This window comes from Cercospora kikuchii, assembly GCF_019650295.1.
Source record: "Cercospora kikuchii DNA, contig_00003, whole genome shotgun sequence".
Taxonomy (NCBI): domain Eukaryota; kingdom Fungi; phylum Ascomycota; class Dothideomycetes; order Mycosphaerellales; family Mycosphaerellaceae; genus Cercospora; species Cercospora kikuchii.
Window position 1 is genome coordinate 3,034,675 of NW_025408584.1, and position 16,295 is coordinate 3,050,969.

General features: G+C 52.9%; 7 protein-coding genes across 7 annotated transcripts; 2 read left to right on the forward strand and 5 right to left on the reverse strand.

Moving 5' to 3' along the window:
• Positions 1 to 763: 763 nt before the first annotated feature.
• CKM354_000556300 (uncharacterized protein) lies at positions 764 to 3,024 on the reverse strand (the record flags this gene model as incomplete). The annotated part of the gene is made up of 3 exons (XM_044800840.1): positions 764 to 1,003; positions 1,055 to 2,892; positions 2,946 to 3,024. The coding sequence occupies 3 exons, from the start codon at positions 3,022 to 3,024 to the stop codon at positions 764 to 766; spliced, it is 2,157 nt and encodes a 718-aa protein (XP_044656775.1).
• A 986-nt stretch (positions 3,025 to 4,010) lies between these two features.
• CKM354_000556400 (uncharacterized protein) lies at positions 4,011 to 4,907 on the reverse strand (the record flags this gene model as incomplete). Its single annotated transcript, XM_044800841.1, has 2 exons — positions 4,011 to 4,249; positions 4,310 to 4,907. 2 exons carry the CDS (start codon positions 4,905 to 4,907, stop codon positions 4,011 to 4,013), a joined length of 837 nt encoding a protein of 278 aa, XP_044656776.1.
• Positions 4,908 to 5,423: 516 nt separating this feature from the next.
• On the reverse strand, positions 5,424 to 6,974 carry CKM354_000556500 (uncharacterized protein; the record flags this gene model as incomplete). Its single annotated transcript, XM_044800842.1, has 1 exon — positions 5,424 to 6,974. One exon carries the CDS (start codon positions 6,972 to 6,974, stop codon positions 5,424 to 5,426), a length of 1,551 nt encoding a protein of 516 aa, XP_044656777.1.
• Positions 6,975 to 7,816: 842 nt separating this feature from the next.
• Positions 7,817 to 9,031, reverse strand: CKM354_000556600 (uncharacterized protein; the record flags this gene model as incomplete). The annotated part of the gene is made up of 1 exon (XM_044800843.1): positions 7,817 to 9,031. The coding sequence occupies one exon, from the start codon at positions 9,029 to 9,031 to the stop codon at positions 7,817 to 7,819; it is 1,215 nt and encodes a 404-aa protein (XP_044656778.1).
• A 2,128-nt stretch (positions 9,032 to 11,159) lies between these two features.
• On the reverse strand, positions 11,160 to 12,253 carry CKM354_000556700 (uncharacterized protein; the record flags this gene model as incomplete). The annotated part of the gene is made up of 6 exons (XM_044800844.1): positions 11,160 to 11,368; positions 11,424 to 11,481; positions 11,533 to 11,659; positions 11,715 to 11,864; positions 11,922 to 12,016; positions 12,065 to 12,253. The coding sequence occupies 6 exons, from the start codon at positions 12,251 to 12,253 to the stop codon at positions 11,160 to 11,162; spliced, it is 828 nt and encodes a 275-aa protein (XP_044656779.1).
• Positions 12,254 to 12,815: 562 nt separating this feature from the next.
• Positions 12,816 to 13,281, forward strand: CKM354_000556800 (uncharacterized protein; the record flags this gene model as incomplete). The annotated part of the gene is made up of 2 exons (XM_044800845.1): positions 12,816 to 13,019; positions 13,078 to 13,281. The coding sequence occupies 2 exons, from the start codon at positions 12,816 to 12,818 to the stop codon at positions 13,279 to 13,281; spliced, it is 408 nt and encodes a 135-aa protein (XP_044656780.1).
• A 1,320-nt stretch (positions 13,282 to 14,601) lies between these two features.
• Positions 14,602 to 16,181, forward strand: CKM354_000556900 (uncharacterized protein; the record flags this gene model as incomplete). Its single annotated transcript, XM_044800846.1, has 3 exons — positions 14,602 to 15,907; positions 15,964 to 15,974; positions 16,026 to 16,181. 3 exons carry the CDS (start codon positions 14,602 to 14,604, stop codon positions 16,179 to 16,181), a joined length of 1,473 nt encoding a protein of 490 aa, XP_044656781.1.
• Between the last annotated feature and the right edge of the window lie 114 nt (positions 16,182 to 16,295).

Genomic DNA, 16,295 nt, shown 5'->3' on the forward strand with positions numbered 1-16,295 from the left:
GCATGAGACGAATTGTCAGAAAGGCGATGATTGGGAGCAGTTGGATATACTGGGATGGCGGCGCTAATGTACCCAATACCTGATCAAAGACTTAAATCTTGACTGCTCGCGCTTGTGATTTGAGAAGGCAGTACAAAAGCAAAGGTCAGATGTTCCAGACTCGCTGGCTTCAACATATATAAACACAATGAATCGAACGCGGTGGTTTCTGCAAGTGGACACCCAAAATCATTGACTTCATATGCAAATGACTATCCATTCAGGTGTTCACATTATTTATTATCTCTATCGAGTTATTTGTATCGGGATTTTCATCCCGACCACCAGTGAGGATCGCTCAATCGCTTTTCACTCACGTCCTCACCCTCTCCGTTTCCCCAAGCCGTGGATGCAGGCATTGCGATTAGCCGTGTTGGCAGTCTGCCTCGGTTTCTCCAACCAGAGTGCGTTAACCCAACCGTCGGAGGTTGTAAATGATTGTCACATCAGCTCCAAAGAGCTTGGAGTGTGCAATTACGCAACCAGAATATTTCTGCGAGATCCAATGAGCGATGAGATGTTGCTTCTCAATGTCGCTGAGCAGGAGCATTCATCTTCCGCTCCTAGGCGGCCTATGCCCGAGGTGGTTCGCACGTATCCTGAAGCGCCAATAATGGTCCAGGTGCGGCTCTGAACATCGGGAAGAACTCTCACAGAAGGATTTGACTCGCAGAAACCCAAGCTCTCGTGAAAACTTATACTTTTATATTCAAAGGCGATTGACTCAATCTACCTTGATTGCGCTGTATATCCTCCGCACGAACGCATATGCCGTGAGGAAGCCAATGGTGCCAGTGAGGAGACCATATGTCAGGCAAGCCAGAAAACTATAGCTGAAGAACAGCATCGTGCTCGCCAGACCCGTGATGTGGAGGTGGTTGAAGTAGTAATATACACAATAAAGGAATATCCAGATGGAAGAGGACCCGCCGACGAAGAAAGATTGCCACCACCAGTGATAGTTCTGTCATGTGTGTTAGCATGTGTATGTCAGTCTTCAAACAGTATCACATACCTCAGAGCAAAGCTGTACGTAGACAGCTATCACTGTCGTCTCCATGACAGCCAAAATGAGAATGGAGGAGACCACGGCCATGTAGCCAAAGACGTAGTAATAACCGCTCTTATCCTGCCAGAGGCTGCGGAAAACGAACATGAGCTCGATGAAGATGACAGCGAAGGGGATCAACCCGGCGAGCAAGATGGTCTGGGCTTGGCGGCTGTACCAAGCTTGCTGTGGGATCTGACGCGGCACTTTGGTGGGTCGAATGGGGTGTGCGTATGCGCCAGCCTTGTTGAAGCCATAGTAGCTGCCCACGTAGACGAGAGGCAGCTGCACTAGAAGCCAAAGTGCGATCAGGCCGAGTAGGGTGCCAAATGGAATGGCAGTGGAAGAAGCCTGGATCCAGACGAAAAGATTGAGCACGAATGTTGTTGCGAAGATAAGGCCAGGGAAGAGGGTGGCTGTGACAATGGCAATGTGTTGGAAGTTGTTGCCTCCAACCGTCTTGTAGATGCGTGCTGAGAAGTATCCCGAGAAGGCCCCGGCGATAATGAACAGCGCGAAGCCCACGGACACGAAGCCGCCTCGGAAAGACGGATTGAGAACGCCAAAGCAGGAAAGAGCCAGAAGTCCGATAGACATGAACACGAGTTGCATGCCGGATCCGATCAGGGGCGCGAGGAGTCGGCCGTGTGCAGGCTCCCGAAAGACGTCGCCATGCACCAGCTTCCAGCCTGTGATGTCTTCCAGAACATCCTCATCGTCCGAGTCGGCATCTTCGGGCTGTGCGAGAACATCGACCTTTTCGAGCAGTCCGCCTTGGTCTGCACCCGCCTTGGGTGACGTTTTGGTGCCCTTGTTTCGCTTGCCAACGCGAAGCTTTCCTTCTTCCATGCCCAGCTCTCTATAGCCTGCAATCTCACCTCGAATGGTGCGGGTCAGGATGTAAGCGACTGCTGTGGATAGTCCGCCGAATATGACGAGAGAATTGATTATGGCGAGCCAGTGAATGCCATTGCTGTCCTCCTGATTGACGAAATACAGGTCCCATCGGTTCGTCCAGTCTACCCTGTCCTCTTCACGGAAGTACACGGAGTAAGTGTACGGAATGGTCACAGTCGCATCGTCGGGCATGTCATCGATAGTGTCGTAGCCGTGGTACACATTGGGGTCGTGGAGCGCGCTCGCGTTGAGAGTAGAGTTGCCATATGCGAGCTCCATTCCAGCTTTGATGTCGTGGAGGTCCGCTGGAAGTCCCGATGCATCGCGATTCTCAGCTCCGATGGACTTCGCGTAGACTTCGAAGCCAACGATCACCTTCTTACCTCGATCGCCGTCTCGTCCTGGGGCGCGATGCCAACGAATGACCAATGTGACGTGGTTGTTGAGAAAGTAGCGTGGCTGTCCAGTGACCATGAAAACCTCCTCGTAGCCCATCTTGAACCCTGAGGCATAGTACTTTCTGCTTTTGTCGACCGTAACGAAGCTCGTCGCACCTGGGAGGTTGTCGATGATCCATTCAGCGACATACCCGTCCTTGACAACTTCGATGGCTTTCTTCAACGCACTCTTGTCCACCTTTTGACTGCAGAGATATCGCGCCTCTTGATCGGTACCCATCTCGAGTTCGTAATCGGACACCACGATGCGATCTCCACGCAGCACCTCCCCTAAGTTCAATGCGACGTTGGATCCTGAGATGAGACCTGTTCCCGGCCGTTGTCGACCTGAAGGTGCGCATACGAAAGGTAGTTCGGCATAGGCGTACTGAATTTGGGTGTTGTCGCTGTAGATTTTGTTCACGAATAAAGGTATGGGCTCGCCTTCGGAATATGACTTGACTGACCAGCCTGTTCGCGGTCAGCACTGTCTCGAACACGATCGCGAGATCGAATCATCTTACCGGGAATGTAGAAAGCGTTTGCAAGCTGAAGACCAGCCAGCAGCAGTGTGGACAGGCGTATCCTGTAATCGGAAGCCATGTGTGTGGTGTGTGGAAGTGTGTGCGAATCTCGACCCCTTCTACTCCTCACCAGTGCTGGAAGCCAGCAGATCGACTTCCCCTCTCAGCAATATCGGTCGTGTCGCACCCGGACGGAGAATTTGTACAAAACGGCGGGTTGTGGGCGATGCAGGCAGCTTGCGCAGTGTCGTGCTACAGCAGCTGCGCGTCGCGTCGTTTCTTATCTTACAGTCCGGGCTAAGCGAGTGGAAGCGGTCCGGAGAACCTGGGAGGGAGACGGAGGGGAGGAGCGGAGCGGTGGTGCGGTGATGATGGGTGGATGTGAACAGTCGTTGATAAGAAAAGGCAGTGAATCGCCAACTTCCCCTTTGGCACGGTGCGAGTCGAAAGTAAACGTCTAGACACTCGTCCCTCCACAACGACTGCGTGCAGAGGTGGAGCTGACCCGCAGGAGGAAGGAAGAAGACGACGCTCCGCCTTGGCAGCCAAAGCTTCATCCCATTTTAGCTCGTGCATGTGATTGCTCCTGTGACACCACACGCGTTGCACTCTTCATCTCGCTCTGACACCCACCCCTGCCCTATCATCTTCTCACCACTCCTCTAGAATCTTCCAGTACTGCAATACCGTCAGGCATTCTGCAAGAAATCGCAAGCTGCTCAGGCCGACCTCTACTAAGTCGCTCGTTGCGCTTACATTACTGTCCAGCTTCCTACAATCCCGTCAGGCATTCGAACACATAAAGGCAGCTGCTGAAAAATCCATGCAGGTTTGATGTATATTGCAAAAGAGTCTACGAAGAGGTGCCGAATGTTCTACGGCACTGTATCTGAATCAAATATTGCGCTTCATAACTTTCACATAGAAGTATTTTCGTCGTCTCACCACATCGATACAGGCTCGCGCGTCAGCCTCGCTCTCCTTCCGGTCCCAGAGCGCCGACCGCACCTCGAAAGTGCCCACCTACTCGAACTTCCACCAGGATGTCGATCGGCCACCCGAATTCTACTTCCCCGTGGCTTTGTTCTCTTTGTCGCGAATCCTTATACGGCTATTTCGTGCATCATCCGGCATTGATCGAGCTCGAAGCTTGTTCGGACTACTCAGTACGCTGTCCTTTCGTAGCTGCTGGCGACTGACTGCTCCACAACCTCTTCCTGAATATCTCAGGTCGGGAACAGTGCTTTCTTCGCGGCTGCTCCTCTTCGAGGCTTTGGTTGAATCGTGCCCACCAAGTTCAAGTCCTGTCATCATTGAGTCGGAAATTACCTCCTCTACACACTTCATCAGATTCGAATACTCACTCCAATAATCAAGGGAAGCAGATGCTGCAGCCATCTCCTCTTCTTCTTCATCTGGCTCCCCTTCCTCTTCCCGGACATCTTCCATGATCTGGCGGTGGAAGTCCATGAGCTGTTCGTACACACTTGGAGGACTCTCAGGCTTCTGTGGATCTGGATAGGGTCTTCGTTCGGAAGGCTGCTCTGCTCGGAGGCCGACCGAATTGTGAGAGACTAAGGACAACGGAGCAGTGTAACCCGGTTGCGGCTTGGCAGAGTGGTCATACTCCTGTGGAGTCTTCGTTCCTTCTTGGAAGATCTTCGAATCGTGCTTCGTCCATGCAGGTGGTGGGTTGATGTTTCGGGGCTTGTTCTCGTCCCGCATGGGAACAGGCTTTCGCTTGACGATATTGAGGGGAGGCAGCACTGTTGCTGGAAATGATCCCACTCGATTCTGTTTTGGAGCTTCATGGGGAGCATCCATGCTCCGCACGTTCGGGTTTCGCACACGAGTGATGTCGTTTGGCTTCATGATTTCACTTTGGTGCTGCTGTTTGTTTTGGTCTAGGGATCTGACTCGTATGCCTGTTGGCTTGGGTTTCTGGGAAGTAGTTGGATACATGTTGAGTTTGAGGATCATAGGTCAAGTAGGTTGAGATGGGCATCATTGCTTTATGCTTGTTTGTCCAAGTTTTGGCACTTCACGCGCTCGAGCATGTGAATGACTGTCAGCTGGAGCTGGCGAGATGATCGACAATGTGCAAGTTTCCATTCACCGGTAAGCACGTGAAATGTATGTGGTTGCATATGGAATCAGCTCGTCTTAGCAGCAGACCGAAAGCTTCAAGAGACTAAACATAGTAGTCTTGAAAGTACGGCACTAGTGTGTCAATAAAATGAGAGTGTAAATGAAAGCGAACGTGGAAATCCTAGTGGGTTCAGCAATGTGTGTTTAATTATTGTGAAGAACACCTCGGTGTTCAAATGCCAGTATCCAATGCTCATTCAATTATTCTCTCGTGAGTTGTCATTCTATCGTGTCATACATGAGTCGTAAAGTCATTTCAAAGCCGTCACATTGCCCTACAAAGCTGCCATTCGAGCGTGCCGTCTTGACGCCCGTCCTACCGCTCACCGCTCACCGTTCCCTGAAGCCAGCATACCCGGCGTCCTCCTCCAGCTTCTTCCAGATGTTTGTGGCATCATCATCCTCGTCTGATACACGAGGTTTCAGATGCTCCGTAAATCTGGACGCTCGGCCGTGCTGGACGTGCCAGGAGTCAACAGGCTTGCCCTCATGAGCCTGGTGGACGTGGGCTTTGATCTCGCCAGTGCGGACATTCTTGCCGCGCACTGAGGCCTCTTCAGTCCGACCTTCGAGCATGTCCAGTGCCGCTGCTCGTGTCTTCTGGTCCTCCTCGTCTGGCTCGACGTAGGGCTCGACCCTCACTGGCTTGTACGTCGGCCGGTACTGAGTACCGGGGCGCAAGGCGAGAGGGACAGGAGATCCGAAGCCGTCATTTGCCTCCTGAGGAGGGAGGAAGGTCTTTCGGCGAGATGATTCGGGACGTGGACTCGGTGGTAGAGATTTGTCCATATTTCCCCTTGGCACAGGCTTGCGAGTGGTCCTGGACATTCCGGCGGCATCGTTGGGCCTAGGAGGTACCACGGGCTCAGGCACAGGCGCCTCTGGTGGCGAGTCGCTCCGTTCTGCAGCTCTCTGAAAGTCTGCCCATGTTGATTCTACCACGCGTCGGCGTGGCTTCGGCGCGGTACTAGGGCGAGGAGCTGTATCAGGTTGCTCAGGTACAGCATGAGCGATAGGGCGAGGGGAGTGTAGTACATACCCGTGCGGCACGTGACCTCGCACCCATTCGTCTGTCGCTGGATGCGATGTTACAGCGAACTCTTCGGCCCAGTTCTCTGTCGCAGTCTGCAGGACTGCGGCCGTCCGTTGACGTGCGAGGGCAGTCACTGGTCGGCGCGAAGAGTGCTCCTCAGCAGCGGCTTTCGCGAGGATGACATTCTGAGGGGCGGCGGCAGCGGCAGCATCTCTTTCCGCTCGCCGGACAATTTCCTCTTCGGTGTCCCACCACCCCTTGGCACGGAGGGGCTCAATCGCCCGAGCCCTCGTCAAACTCACCAGCTCGTGCCCAGAAGGATTGTCCCATTGTTCTAGTGTGGGGTCTCCAATCACTGGTTCATGGGCCTCTGGCTCTTTTCGTCTCAGAGCCTGGGGGATCCGCTGAAGGCCCTTTGAAGCCGCACGACCAACTTTCTTCGCCATCGTTTTCCCGGCATCGTATGTGTCGGCGAGGGCTCGGTCCACTGGCTCGAACGGCAGAGAGACGAGGAAATCCTCGAAACGGTCCACGCTGTTCGATGCTGGTGGCGGCTGGGCGGGTGCAGGACCCTGCTGCATGCGTTCATACGCAGCAGGGTCGACGGGTGGCCACAGAGTGTAATCCTCCGGCGGGGCTGGAGGATACGCCGTTGGCGCTTTTGGAAGACTGTCATCCCTCACGGGATGACCATCAGGGCGATGCCCTTGCCTCGAGGCAGTCTGCGGGCGTAGGCTTTTGATCCTTGGATTCGCCAAGGATTTGCTTAGGGCGAGCTCTTGCTCGCTTGGCTGTGCTTCAGCCGTATCGTACAGAGAACCTACCGGGTTCGGTCGGTTTGGCGCCATTCCAGATGGCGAAGTGCTTGTTTCTGGTTGCTGAAAAAAGGATCAAATGTGACCACTCGGAGCAGCTTGTTCCTGTGTCAAGTCCTTCAGATCGATAGTCCAGCTATCAACAGTCTTCTTCTGAAAGTCTTGTCAGTTGCAAGTTTGGTCCGAAAGGTGCGTGTCCACCTGGTGAGTACGACACTCCCTTTTGTATTCGCGGGTCGCCCTCTGTGCCAGAACCGAAGACAAGGCCATTGTGTGGTGCGATGCATGGCCCAGCTTTGTTCTGAGACACAAAGCGCAGACATTCACAAAGCGAACACTTTGAACAAAGTGAAGTGCCCTGTTCTCTTGGGCCTGACCATGGACAAAGCAAAGTTCCGTGATTCCTTAACGCCATTGCGGAAGACCAAGCAGGCGATGCAGTCGCGGGACGACTCGTTGAGTATGCGAGCATCAGGGTGTCCAGAGCATGCGTAAAGTTGCGTATATAACCTGTAGTTGGAGGTAGTATAGTGGCGAACTCATTGTATGCAAGTCAATGAAGGAAAGGAGTAACGCAGGTCGAGAAAAGGCAGAAGATATGAGAGAACAAAGAAAGGGGCGCGAATTGAACATTTTGATACATCCGAGACCGAGGCTGCCAGAATGCGTTTACAATATGCTTGATGCCAGCCTACCTCCGCTTACCCGGCACCATGTCTCGCGAGCACAGGACCGCATGCTCCGAATCGATCACTAGCAGGCTTACCCTTCTCCGAATCAATCGAGGCTCCGCTTCCCGTTTGCTCGTACCCCAAAGGAATTGTGCCGCGCCGACCTGTCTGAGACACGGATACATCGTCTTTCCGGCGGACCCACTACTTAGCGCCTGACATCCACTTGAACGATCGACGACGAGTATATCCACCTGCGTTTCTCTTCGATCTGGATTGGGTCGGACGATCCGCGATCAGGAAATCCGCGCCAGCAGCGATAGCCATCACAGACAAGGAGGCCGCTGCCTTGATGGATAGGGGGGCGTGACTCAAGGCGATGTCACGCTTCACAATCGCGAAGTCCAGGACCGATACTCGTTGTGATTGTACTCGATTGTGCGCATGTAAGCTCACTTTCCCGGTCTTGACGTTGCGGATGCTAGGCGAAGAGCTCGTCTGTGGGCTACGTCTGATGGGCAGCGGTTTCCGTGACGTGCTTGTGATGTCCTCTGGTACGCGGCGCCAAACCGACTCGTTGGCCGTGATGACAGGAAATGGCCTGTTTGGCAGTCTTGTGGCGTTTCGCTCTAGCTGGGTCGGTCGTGGTAAGCTGGACTCAGAACTCACCACAATATCAACTGGTCTGTTCGAGACACGATTCAATGGCCCTCGATGCTTTGTCGTCTTGCTGACACCCGAATGTGAAGATCGCTTGACCTCTTTTTGAGCACGACCATGCGGTATGATGAGCTGAATGACGTGCTTAAGCTTTTGACGCGCGCGGCCGAGCAGAGAGGGCTTCGTGCTGTCTGCTATGACCATGGCGTGCTTCGTATCTTCTTCCGCGGTAGGAGAGATTTCCGCCTCAAGTTCTGTCGCCGCATGTGTGTTTGCTGTCCCATGACCAGCTGGAGAGGGTATCGATCTGCTTTTGCTTGGTGAGTAGAGGAACAGGGACACTCGAGTGCTGTTGCGAGTCTGCGATCGTTGGACAACTATCTTGTCAGATGGCGTAGTAACGTCCTCGAGATCCGCAGGAATCTCTTCGATCAAAGTGTCAATGTCCTTTTTGATGTCATGGAATGGTGTGAATGCCGCATTGATGCTGCTTCGTTTGGTCGGCGTGCATGGTTCTCGTATTTGCTTGTCACGCGCTTTTCTCTTGTGCAGCTCTAACGGCACGGGCACCAATGCTTCAGCAGTCTCGCTCGGCGTCTGCAGAGGACTCGAGTCAGGCGGAGTAGGGTATGGCTTGACAGGTGCAGATAGGAGCGGGCTATGTCGGCCGAGATCAGCCACGTCTCTATCAGAATGGCATCGACGACTCGGCGTGCGACATTCTGATAGAAACTTCGGCGAATTGTGTCGCGAGCCCATGGTTTTTGTTCAACGTCCTTCTGATGGATTGTAGACAGTCTAGACCGAGCCCTGGAGTATGAGGAAGGAGGCACACTGCATGCACAGGTCTCCGGGCACACACCTGTCCACATTGTCGGGCAAATATCATGTACCCGAGACTCCTGCAAGTGAATAGGCTCGTGCTCGGCTCAGAAGTGACTGGTCACGTGGGACTCGAGAGAGTGTCTGAGTGTTTGGTTTCATGATCTCGATGCAATGGTGTTGGTCGAAGGCTCCGTTGCGACTGTGCAAGTTCGTAGGAATGTTCGGATGGGCCATTGGGACCAATCCACAGTGCGAGGACTTCCGCAGCTTCGGCGGTGCGTTCTTCTCATAGCAAATCATTCAGAATACCCAACATATGCGGGAGAAGTCGGCCGGAAGTCACGACACCGTCCTTTGTCGTCACCTGGGCTTCTTGAAGCACAATGTTTCCGACTCCTCGTGGCTCCACATCAAGACGAGGGGCACGCTAGGTTAGCAGAGTATGGCACGCAATCACAGAGCAGCGAGCCCATTGTGGAATGAGCAATGAATCGATGGGTCGGCAGCTGAAGACGGCTTTGTAGACAGGTGTTGCTGTTGTCGCGAGCAGAGTTGGTACAGTGTATGTGGTTCCCTCCGCGAACGACGAGAGTGGTGTTTGCCAAGCCAAATTGAGCTTTGGCCACAAACGCGCTTTCGTCATGCCTTTCGACGCGAAGGCTGCAACTTCCTCCAACTTTCAGCCCATCATCGACCCACCCACAATCCGACTTTGACTCTGACTACACCCGCCATTGCCATGGCATTTGCCATCCATTCAGACTGAGCGGGTCAGCATTGAATCGCGGAATGCCAAAATCATGACAGTCTGCTGTCTGCAGCTTGGACCCGGCTTTCCATCCCTTTCAACACGCTCACCTGCAAGACATTCAAGCTCTCATTTTAATTGCATGAAACCCTGTCAATCTCGTGGACGGTCACGATAATTTCCGAGCGCTCGATCGGCCCGAGTATATACTATCAGAGCCAATATCCAAGGTTGAGCTGCTCTACTCGCACACCACGCCAAGGACATGGCTGTTACTTCGCAAGACTTGACTGCCACAACCCTGTCAAAACCTGTTGACCGCATCCACGTCAGGCACTCCGGACTGCCAGTGATTGCGAGCGCTGATAAGAACAGCACATGCGATTTGTCCTCTGGCCGCACCTTATTACGCGTAATCATCAATTCTACGACGACATCGGAGAGAGAGGGTCACAGCTGCCTTGACCACGCCTTGAGTCTGCGGCCTGTCCCATCCGAAGCTGATAACATGACCAACGGGCTTATTCTCGCGCAATGCCGTGCTGTTCACGTGCTATGTTGCAATCCTGCTGTGACGGCTTTATTTCAGGTCCACGCGGAAGAGCGGTGATGGCTCCTTGCCTCACAAAGCTTGCGGTCACCAGCATACATATATGGTTCGCTCAGTCCCCGCTTCACTGCGCATGCTTCAACTTCCTGTCAGTCAGATCGGGCCATGTGTCAATACCGCTACAGAATATGGGAGTGCGGATGCGATGAGAAGTTCTTGACCCATCGGTGCCCGTATGCAGATTACAAAGGCCACGTCCGGCACAAGGATCGATTTCGAGATGACATCCACGAGCCCGGTCGTTGTCCTTATGATTGCAGAAACCAGCCGATGCGAAATGGTGGTAAATACCGACGAAGGCCGCCTCCTCCAGACCCGCTGAGTAAGGACTCGACCTACATGATCGTTGGCAAAGCTGCTCTTGGAACGCTGAAGCGTCTGACGCGTGTGTAGACGGGAGTAAGGTGAGTACTACTCCGCCGCTTGTCGTCCATCCAGCTCATATGTTCCATCAGACGCCCTTGATGCTCCCACATGCAGTCATTCCGTGCATGCAGAACATAGCCTCTCGCACCTCGACTCACATTGGGCCGGCATGATTCAACATCATTTTCTGCGGATGCGACTGCTTGGCCCACTGAATCAACAGGCCGATCACCGTCGTCGTTGCAATGATTCAATTCTTCTGTTGTATATTGAAGGAAGCTTGACGATGTCAATGTAGTAATGGTGCGCTCTTCGACTTCCACACATGGCCAAGTTTTCTATGATGGCGCCTCATTGATCGTGAAGCCATTGTCGATCACGAGGTTATGTCCATTGACAAGGCTCATTCTTGGAGTGCTCAACAAGACCACAACATCACCAACTTCGTCAAAAGTTGCCTTGCGTCCTTGCCGAGCCTCGTACGTTGGCCAAGATTCCGCAGCAAGTTCACCGGATGCCATTGATGGCTTCAACAGATCGGTCAAGACTATTCGAGATCGTGAGTACTGGCACGAGGCCGTAGTAGAACGCTTTTGACTTACGAAAGCCAGGCGACACTGCATTTACTCGAATGTCGCTTCCACGAGCCTCGAGACAGGCCTACAGAGGTCAGCGAGCTGTCTGGGATCACAAGGTGCTCGGACAACTCACAGCTTTTGTTATGCCCATCACGCCGTGCTTCGCCGCTGTGTATCCGCTTGTGCCAGCGCCAGACTGGATCGAATTCACCGATGCGGCATTGACGATACTTCCTCGCTGAGGAACCCTACCAGATTCTCTGCGAGGAGACATTAGTACACAAAAATCCGCTAAAGATGTGCTCACTGACTTACACCTCTACGGATTCTTGTTTGAGCATTTGCTTCAGCTCATACTTGGTGCATAGCCAGACTCCAACCAGATTGACGTCGATGACCTTGCGCCATGCCTCGAGTGGAGTGTCGACTGTCAGCGCGAGTGGCCCGATGATGCCAGCAAAATTGCTGGGAAAATCTAGGTTCAGCTTGATTGTACCGGTCTGACATGGTAGCTACACTTACGCAGCGTAATCAATCCGGCCGAATTCCTTGACAGTTTCTGCGATCGCTCTCTCGACTTGATCTTCTTGCGTTACATCTGCATGAATAGTGATGCACTTCACCCGGTCAGCGTTGGTACATCGTTGGAAAGCGGAACAATGTACCTTCGTGCCATACTGCTCTACGGCTGCTTTGCCTTCGTTGAAAGTCTTCTCATCTTGGATGTCGACAAGTGCTATGCCTTTCGAGCCTTCTTTGGCGAACGATACTGCAATGGCGTTTCCGAGCCCACGAGCACCCCCAGTAACGAATGCAATGCCAGGAGCGACAGAGCCACCGCGAAGCTGAGACATTGTGGGATGCTAACAAGGGTCAAACGACTGATGTGAGGTTTATGTGATGAAGAAGTGCAAATAAATGAGTCTATTTTCGACTCGCATTCCCCTCTTGAGGACGATCTGACCTCGGCCGGCTCTTAATTGTTACCATCCTTCCAAAGCTATGCTTGACCTAGCCAACATGCGATCGCACAACAGTATAGCCGGGTTAGCCTATGGTTCTCACGTGGAGCAGCGACTGAGCTTAGCTTCGCGACACAACACAACTTGAAGCATCGTGCCTTGATGACTACGCAGCCGTACGGTTTCCGCGATCCTCAGCCTGATGTAGGCCGAAGTAACACCTCGAAGTCCCTCGCATGGCTACTGGTTGGCGTTTGTGTCGTCAGGCTTATTCGTTAATCTGCAGAGCTACCCCGCAATATCCCCAGGCCAAGCTACATGTGACAATGTGCTACTTGCTTATGCAGTCTACTCCTCACTGGCAGAGTACAAGAGGCAGCTTCTGGCCTGTTGTAGCTTCTGAGCACGAGACACCGCTGGACAATCAGTAAAATCATCATCGAATTCATCAAACATGTCTGGCCAGCCTTGGGAAGATCGTCGTGGAATGTTCCAGCGAGGAAAAGAAGTCCACGATCCCGCAAGACGGCCTTCTCAAAGTGGTGGTGTGATTGAAGCAGTGCGGAGAGCTTCTGTGACCAGCAACAACTCTTTGGTCGAGAAGCCATTGAGTAATGATCCGGCATCTCCCACGTCGCCAACGAGTCAACGACGAAGGGTAAGCATTGCGGAGCTCGAAAAACTTCAAGATCCAAGCTGACGAATTGCATTCGTAGTCTTCAGCCGCATCTGGTGGCATGTTCGGTAGCCTCGCGCAGCACAAGCGCGGTAGCGAAGATTATGCGACGCGAAGAGGCAGCCATGCCGAGCAGCTCACATCAGGCGGAGCAGTATCTGGCTGGTTCAATAAGACCTTCCGAGGCATAAGCACACCTGATGATCAGAAGGCAGCCGATCAGAAGCGTGGAGTCATGGAGTGACTAGAAGAACGTGGACCTGAGGCATGATCTCGGTGCTCCACGACCGGTCGTTCACCGGCACCAGTCGAGGAGGTGTATGAAGAGCTTGCTTGGTTCATAGGGTTCCGGAGGCTTCAATCGGATGCAAAATGTATTTTCTTTCGACAATTGATTGCAATGTATGAGTAGAAGAAATTGGAAGCCATGCTTTCTGCCATTCCGAACCGCCTGAGGTTTCTGGAGTTCTTGTGCGGTGAGCTCTTCGGATCGCGGCTGATGCCATTCTCGAACGTCTTGCGTTGTGCGCTGTGTGCGCAACGAAACTGCAAGCTGTCAGCTTCACTGCTTGGCCACTCGCGTCTGGTGAAATCGCGCTGCCAAAAAGTCTCAAATCTGCTTCAAAGCAGTGAGTTCGAAACACGTTCATGACTTGTGCCACTTATCATGGGCCATGGTTCTGGCGGCCTGCGGACGAGATAAAGCACCCCAACTCCCTTCTCACCTGCGCGGGCACTTGGGACACTGTTATCCAAAACCTGGAGCTGAGACCAGCTGGAGCCCGCAAGAATGAGTCGTTATTCGCGTCGAAAATGGAGATCCCGCGTACAAAGCCTATGCTGTCTCCTTGAAAACGCCGGGAATCACGCCTTTCTCTGCACACATATCGCCTCCTTAGCTCACGAGGTTCCTGTGCTGCGAGCAATTTCTCGAGTTCGACGAACTTTTGTAGAGCCAGGTACTTTAACGAGGCGACGGGATGTAGATGTAGCTGAGGCAGTACCATGTATGTTCTTCCTGCTCATGACTCTGGGCAAGCGTCCATGAGAGAGTGGTGCATGACGGCGGCGAGGGGGAAAGTTCAGCAGCCTGCATCGTCACTCCCCAACGCTTTCGCGAGAACGCCAAGAAAGGAGCAGGCTCGGATTCGTACCGCGATCGACACTTCGCCCTCCCCTTTCTCATAATACACAGATCTGCCAAACTCTGTACTCCATTCGCGTACATCATCCTAAACGCGAACCGGCAATCACACACAAGACAGTTCGACTCGCGTCATCGTCCTGATACGTGGTGCACTATACCTGATCAGCTTTTGTATCTTCGGTTGGCGATGCTGATAGTTGCATGCCCTGCAGCTCGCCAGATTGTGCCGCCGGCGCACCACGGTCAACTATGGAACCAGGCCAAGATGATCTCGTACCGGGCTCGTAGCGATCCCTGTGCTGCGACGTGATTACAATGGTATCTGTTCCCTCCACGGGTTCTGCTGCATTTTGCACATTTGTATGCATCCTATCAGCGATAGTCCACAGGAAGACTTTCTCAGGATCCGATTCTACTATGGCCGAATTCAAAGTATACCCGAGCGAGCCTATCGAAAAGCATACCATCAAGCTCTCTATTTGCGATGCTTACAGTCCAAAAGTGTGGGTTACGCAAACTCACTTCTGGCCATTACCGGACTCGAGTCGAGCTCAGCGCGGCTACGACATACTGAAAGAGGGTCTTGCCAGGACACTAGCCGAGATCCCTGCCCTCTCTGGCACCATTGGCCGAACCTCCGATGATCCTAGAGACCTGGTAGTCGTCGTGGACGACGATGCTCATGTTGAGTTCGGCTGGGAGAATCTCGTTGGCAAGGCTGATATCCCAAGCTATGCTCAGCTGAAGGCGGACGGCTTTCCATTGACGGGCTTAGTAGCACCATGCTCGCAACCTGTTACCCTGACCCCAGTGCACGAGGGAGCGCGCATGCTGACAGCCAAATTGAATTATCTCGATGGCGGCATGGCGTTGTCCTTTGGCTTCAATCATCTCTTGGCAGATGCTTCTACTGTAGCAGAGGTCGAGAGAATCTGGTCCCTCCACTGTGCCGACGTGAGCAATGGTACACAGCAGAAACACAAACTCCAGCTGCCCGAGAGCACGATCAGGGAACGCCTGTCAAAGGCAAGTTCTGAAGCTGGCCCCTTCAACGATGAGCATTGGAAGGTCTTCCCTACAACACGTTCTCAATTGAATCTTCCTCGAGAAGGTGTTAGTAAGGAAGCGGCACTCACTGTCTTGGAGGAAACCAAGAAGGCTCACCTAGCATCGATCAACAGTGAGCTTGAAGAGACGAAATGGTGCATGTGGAAATTCTCCGCTGAAGATCTGGGCAAGCTCAAAAACGATGCATCGTTGCCGCATAGTGAGCAGTGGATCTCAACCATGGATGCCCTTATTGGATTGTTTTGGTCGCGACTGAGTTTTGCGAGACAGAAGAGCACAGAAGGCCACAAGCAATCTCTCATGTTGTTTCCAATTAACATCAGACAACGTCTTGAGCCTAGAATTGAGACCGGATACATCGGCAATGCTGTCGACATCATAGTCTCGACATGTCCTCTGTCCGAACTGGAGTCTGATCGTGGCCTGGTCACCGCAGCCCAACACGTTCGCAAGGCTGTGTCTGGATGGAAGGGATCAAAGTGGGCAGCGTGGCTAAACATGGCTGCAAATCTGCCTGACGACGAAGCTATCTGTCCGAATCCACTTTCTCTGCTCGATACGCACAATATGGGCTTTAACGACTACTCCAAGTCTCAATCCAATGTACTGAATTGGGGCTCGGAGCTAGGGGTAATTGATCGCACGCGATACATGAGTAAGTGAGAAATGGTTTGCAAGAACGAGTGTGCAAGTGCTAACCAGAATCTCCAGAACCTGCAAGCGTAAGTGGTAAAGTCATTGGACCTGGTGCCATACTGACATGATGATCGCAGAGCTTAGCCAATTGTGCTACCGCAGTGATAGTTCATCCGAGATTGGCCGATGGCGGGCTCGAGGTCGCGATGACGAGCACCGAGCACATCAAAGCTGCGCTCGAGAAGGACAAGATTTTCGCTCAGTACGCAAGCTTTGTGACTACTTTCACCTGAAGCTTGAATGGCTCGCATGAGACGATGTCTCGCAGAGACCGTTCGCAGTGCTTTGCATAGATCTTGCATGGCCACAACTAGCGTGCGTAAGGCCCACTTCTTGAAGTCAAAGCG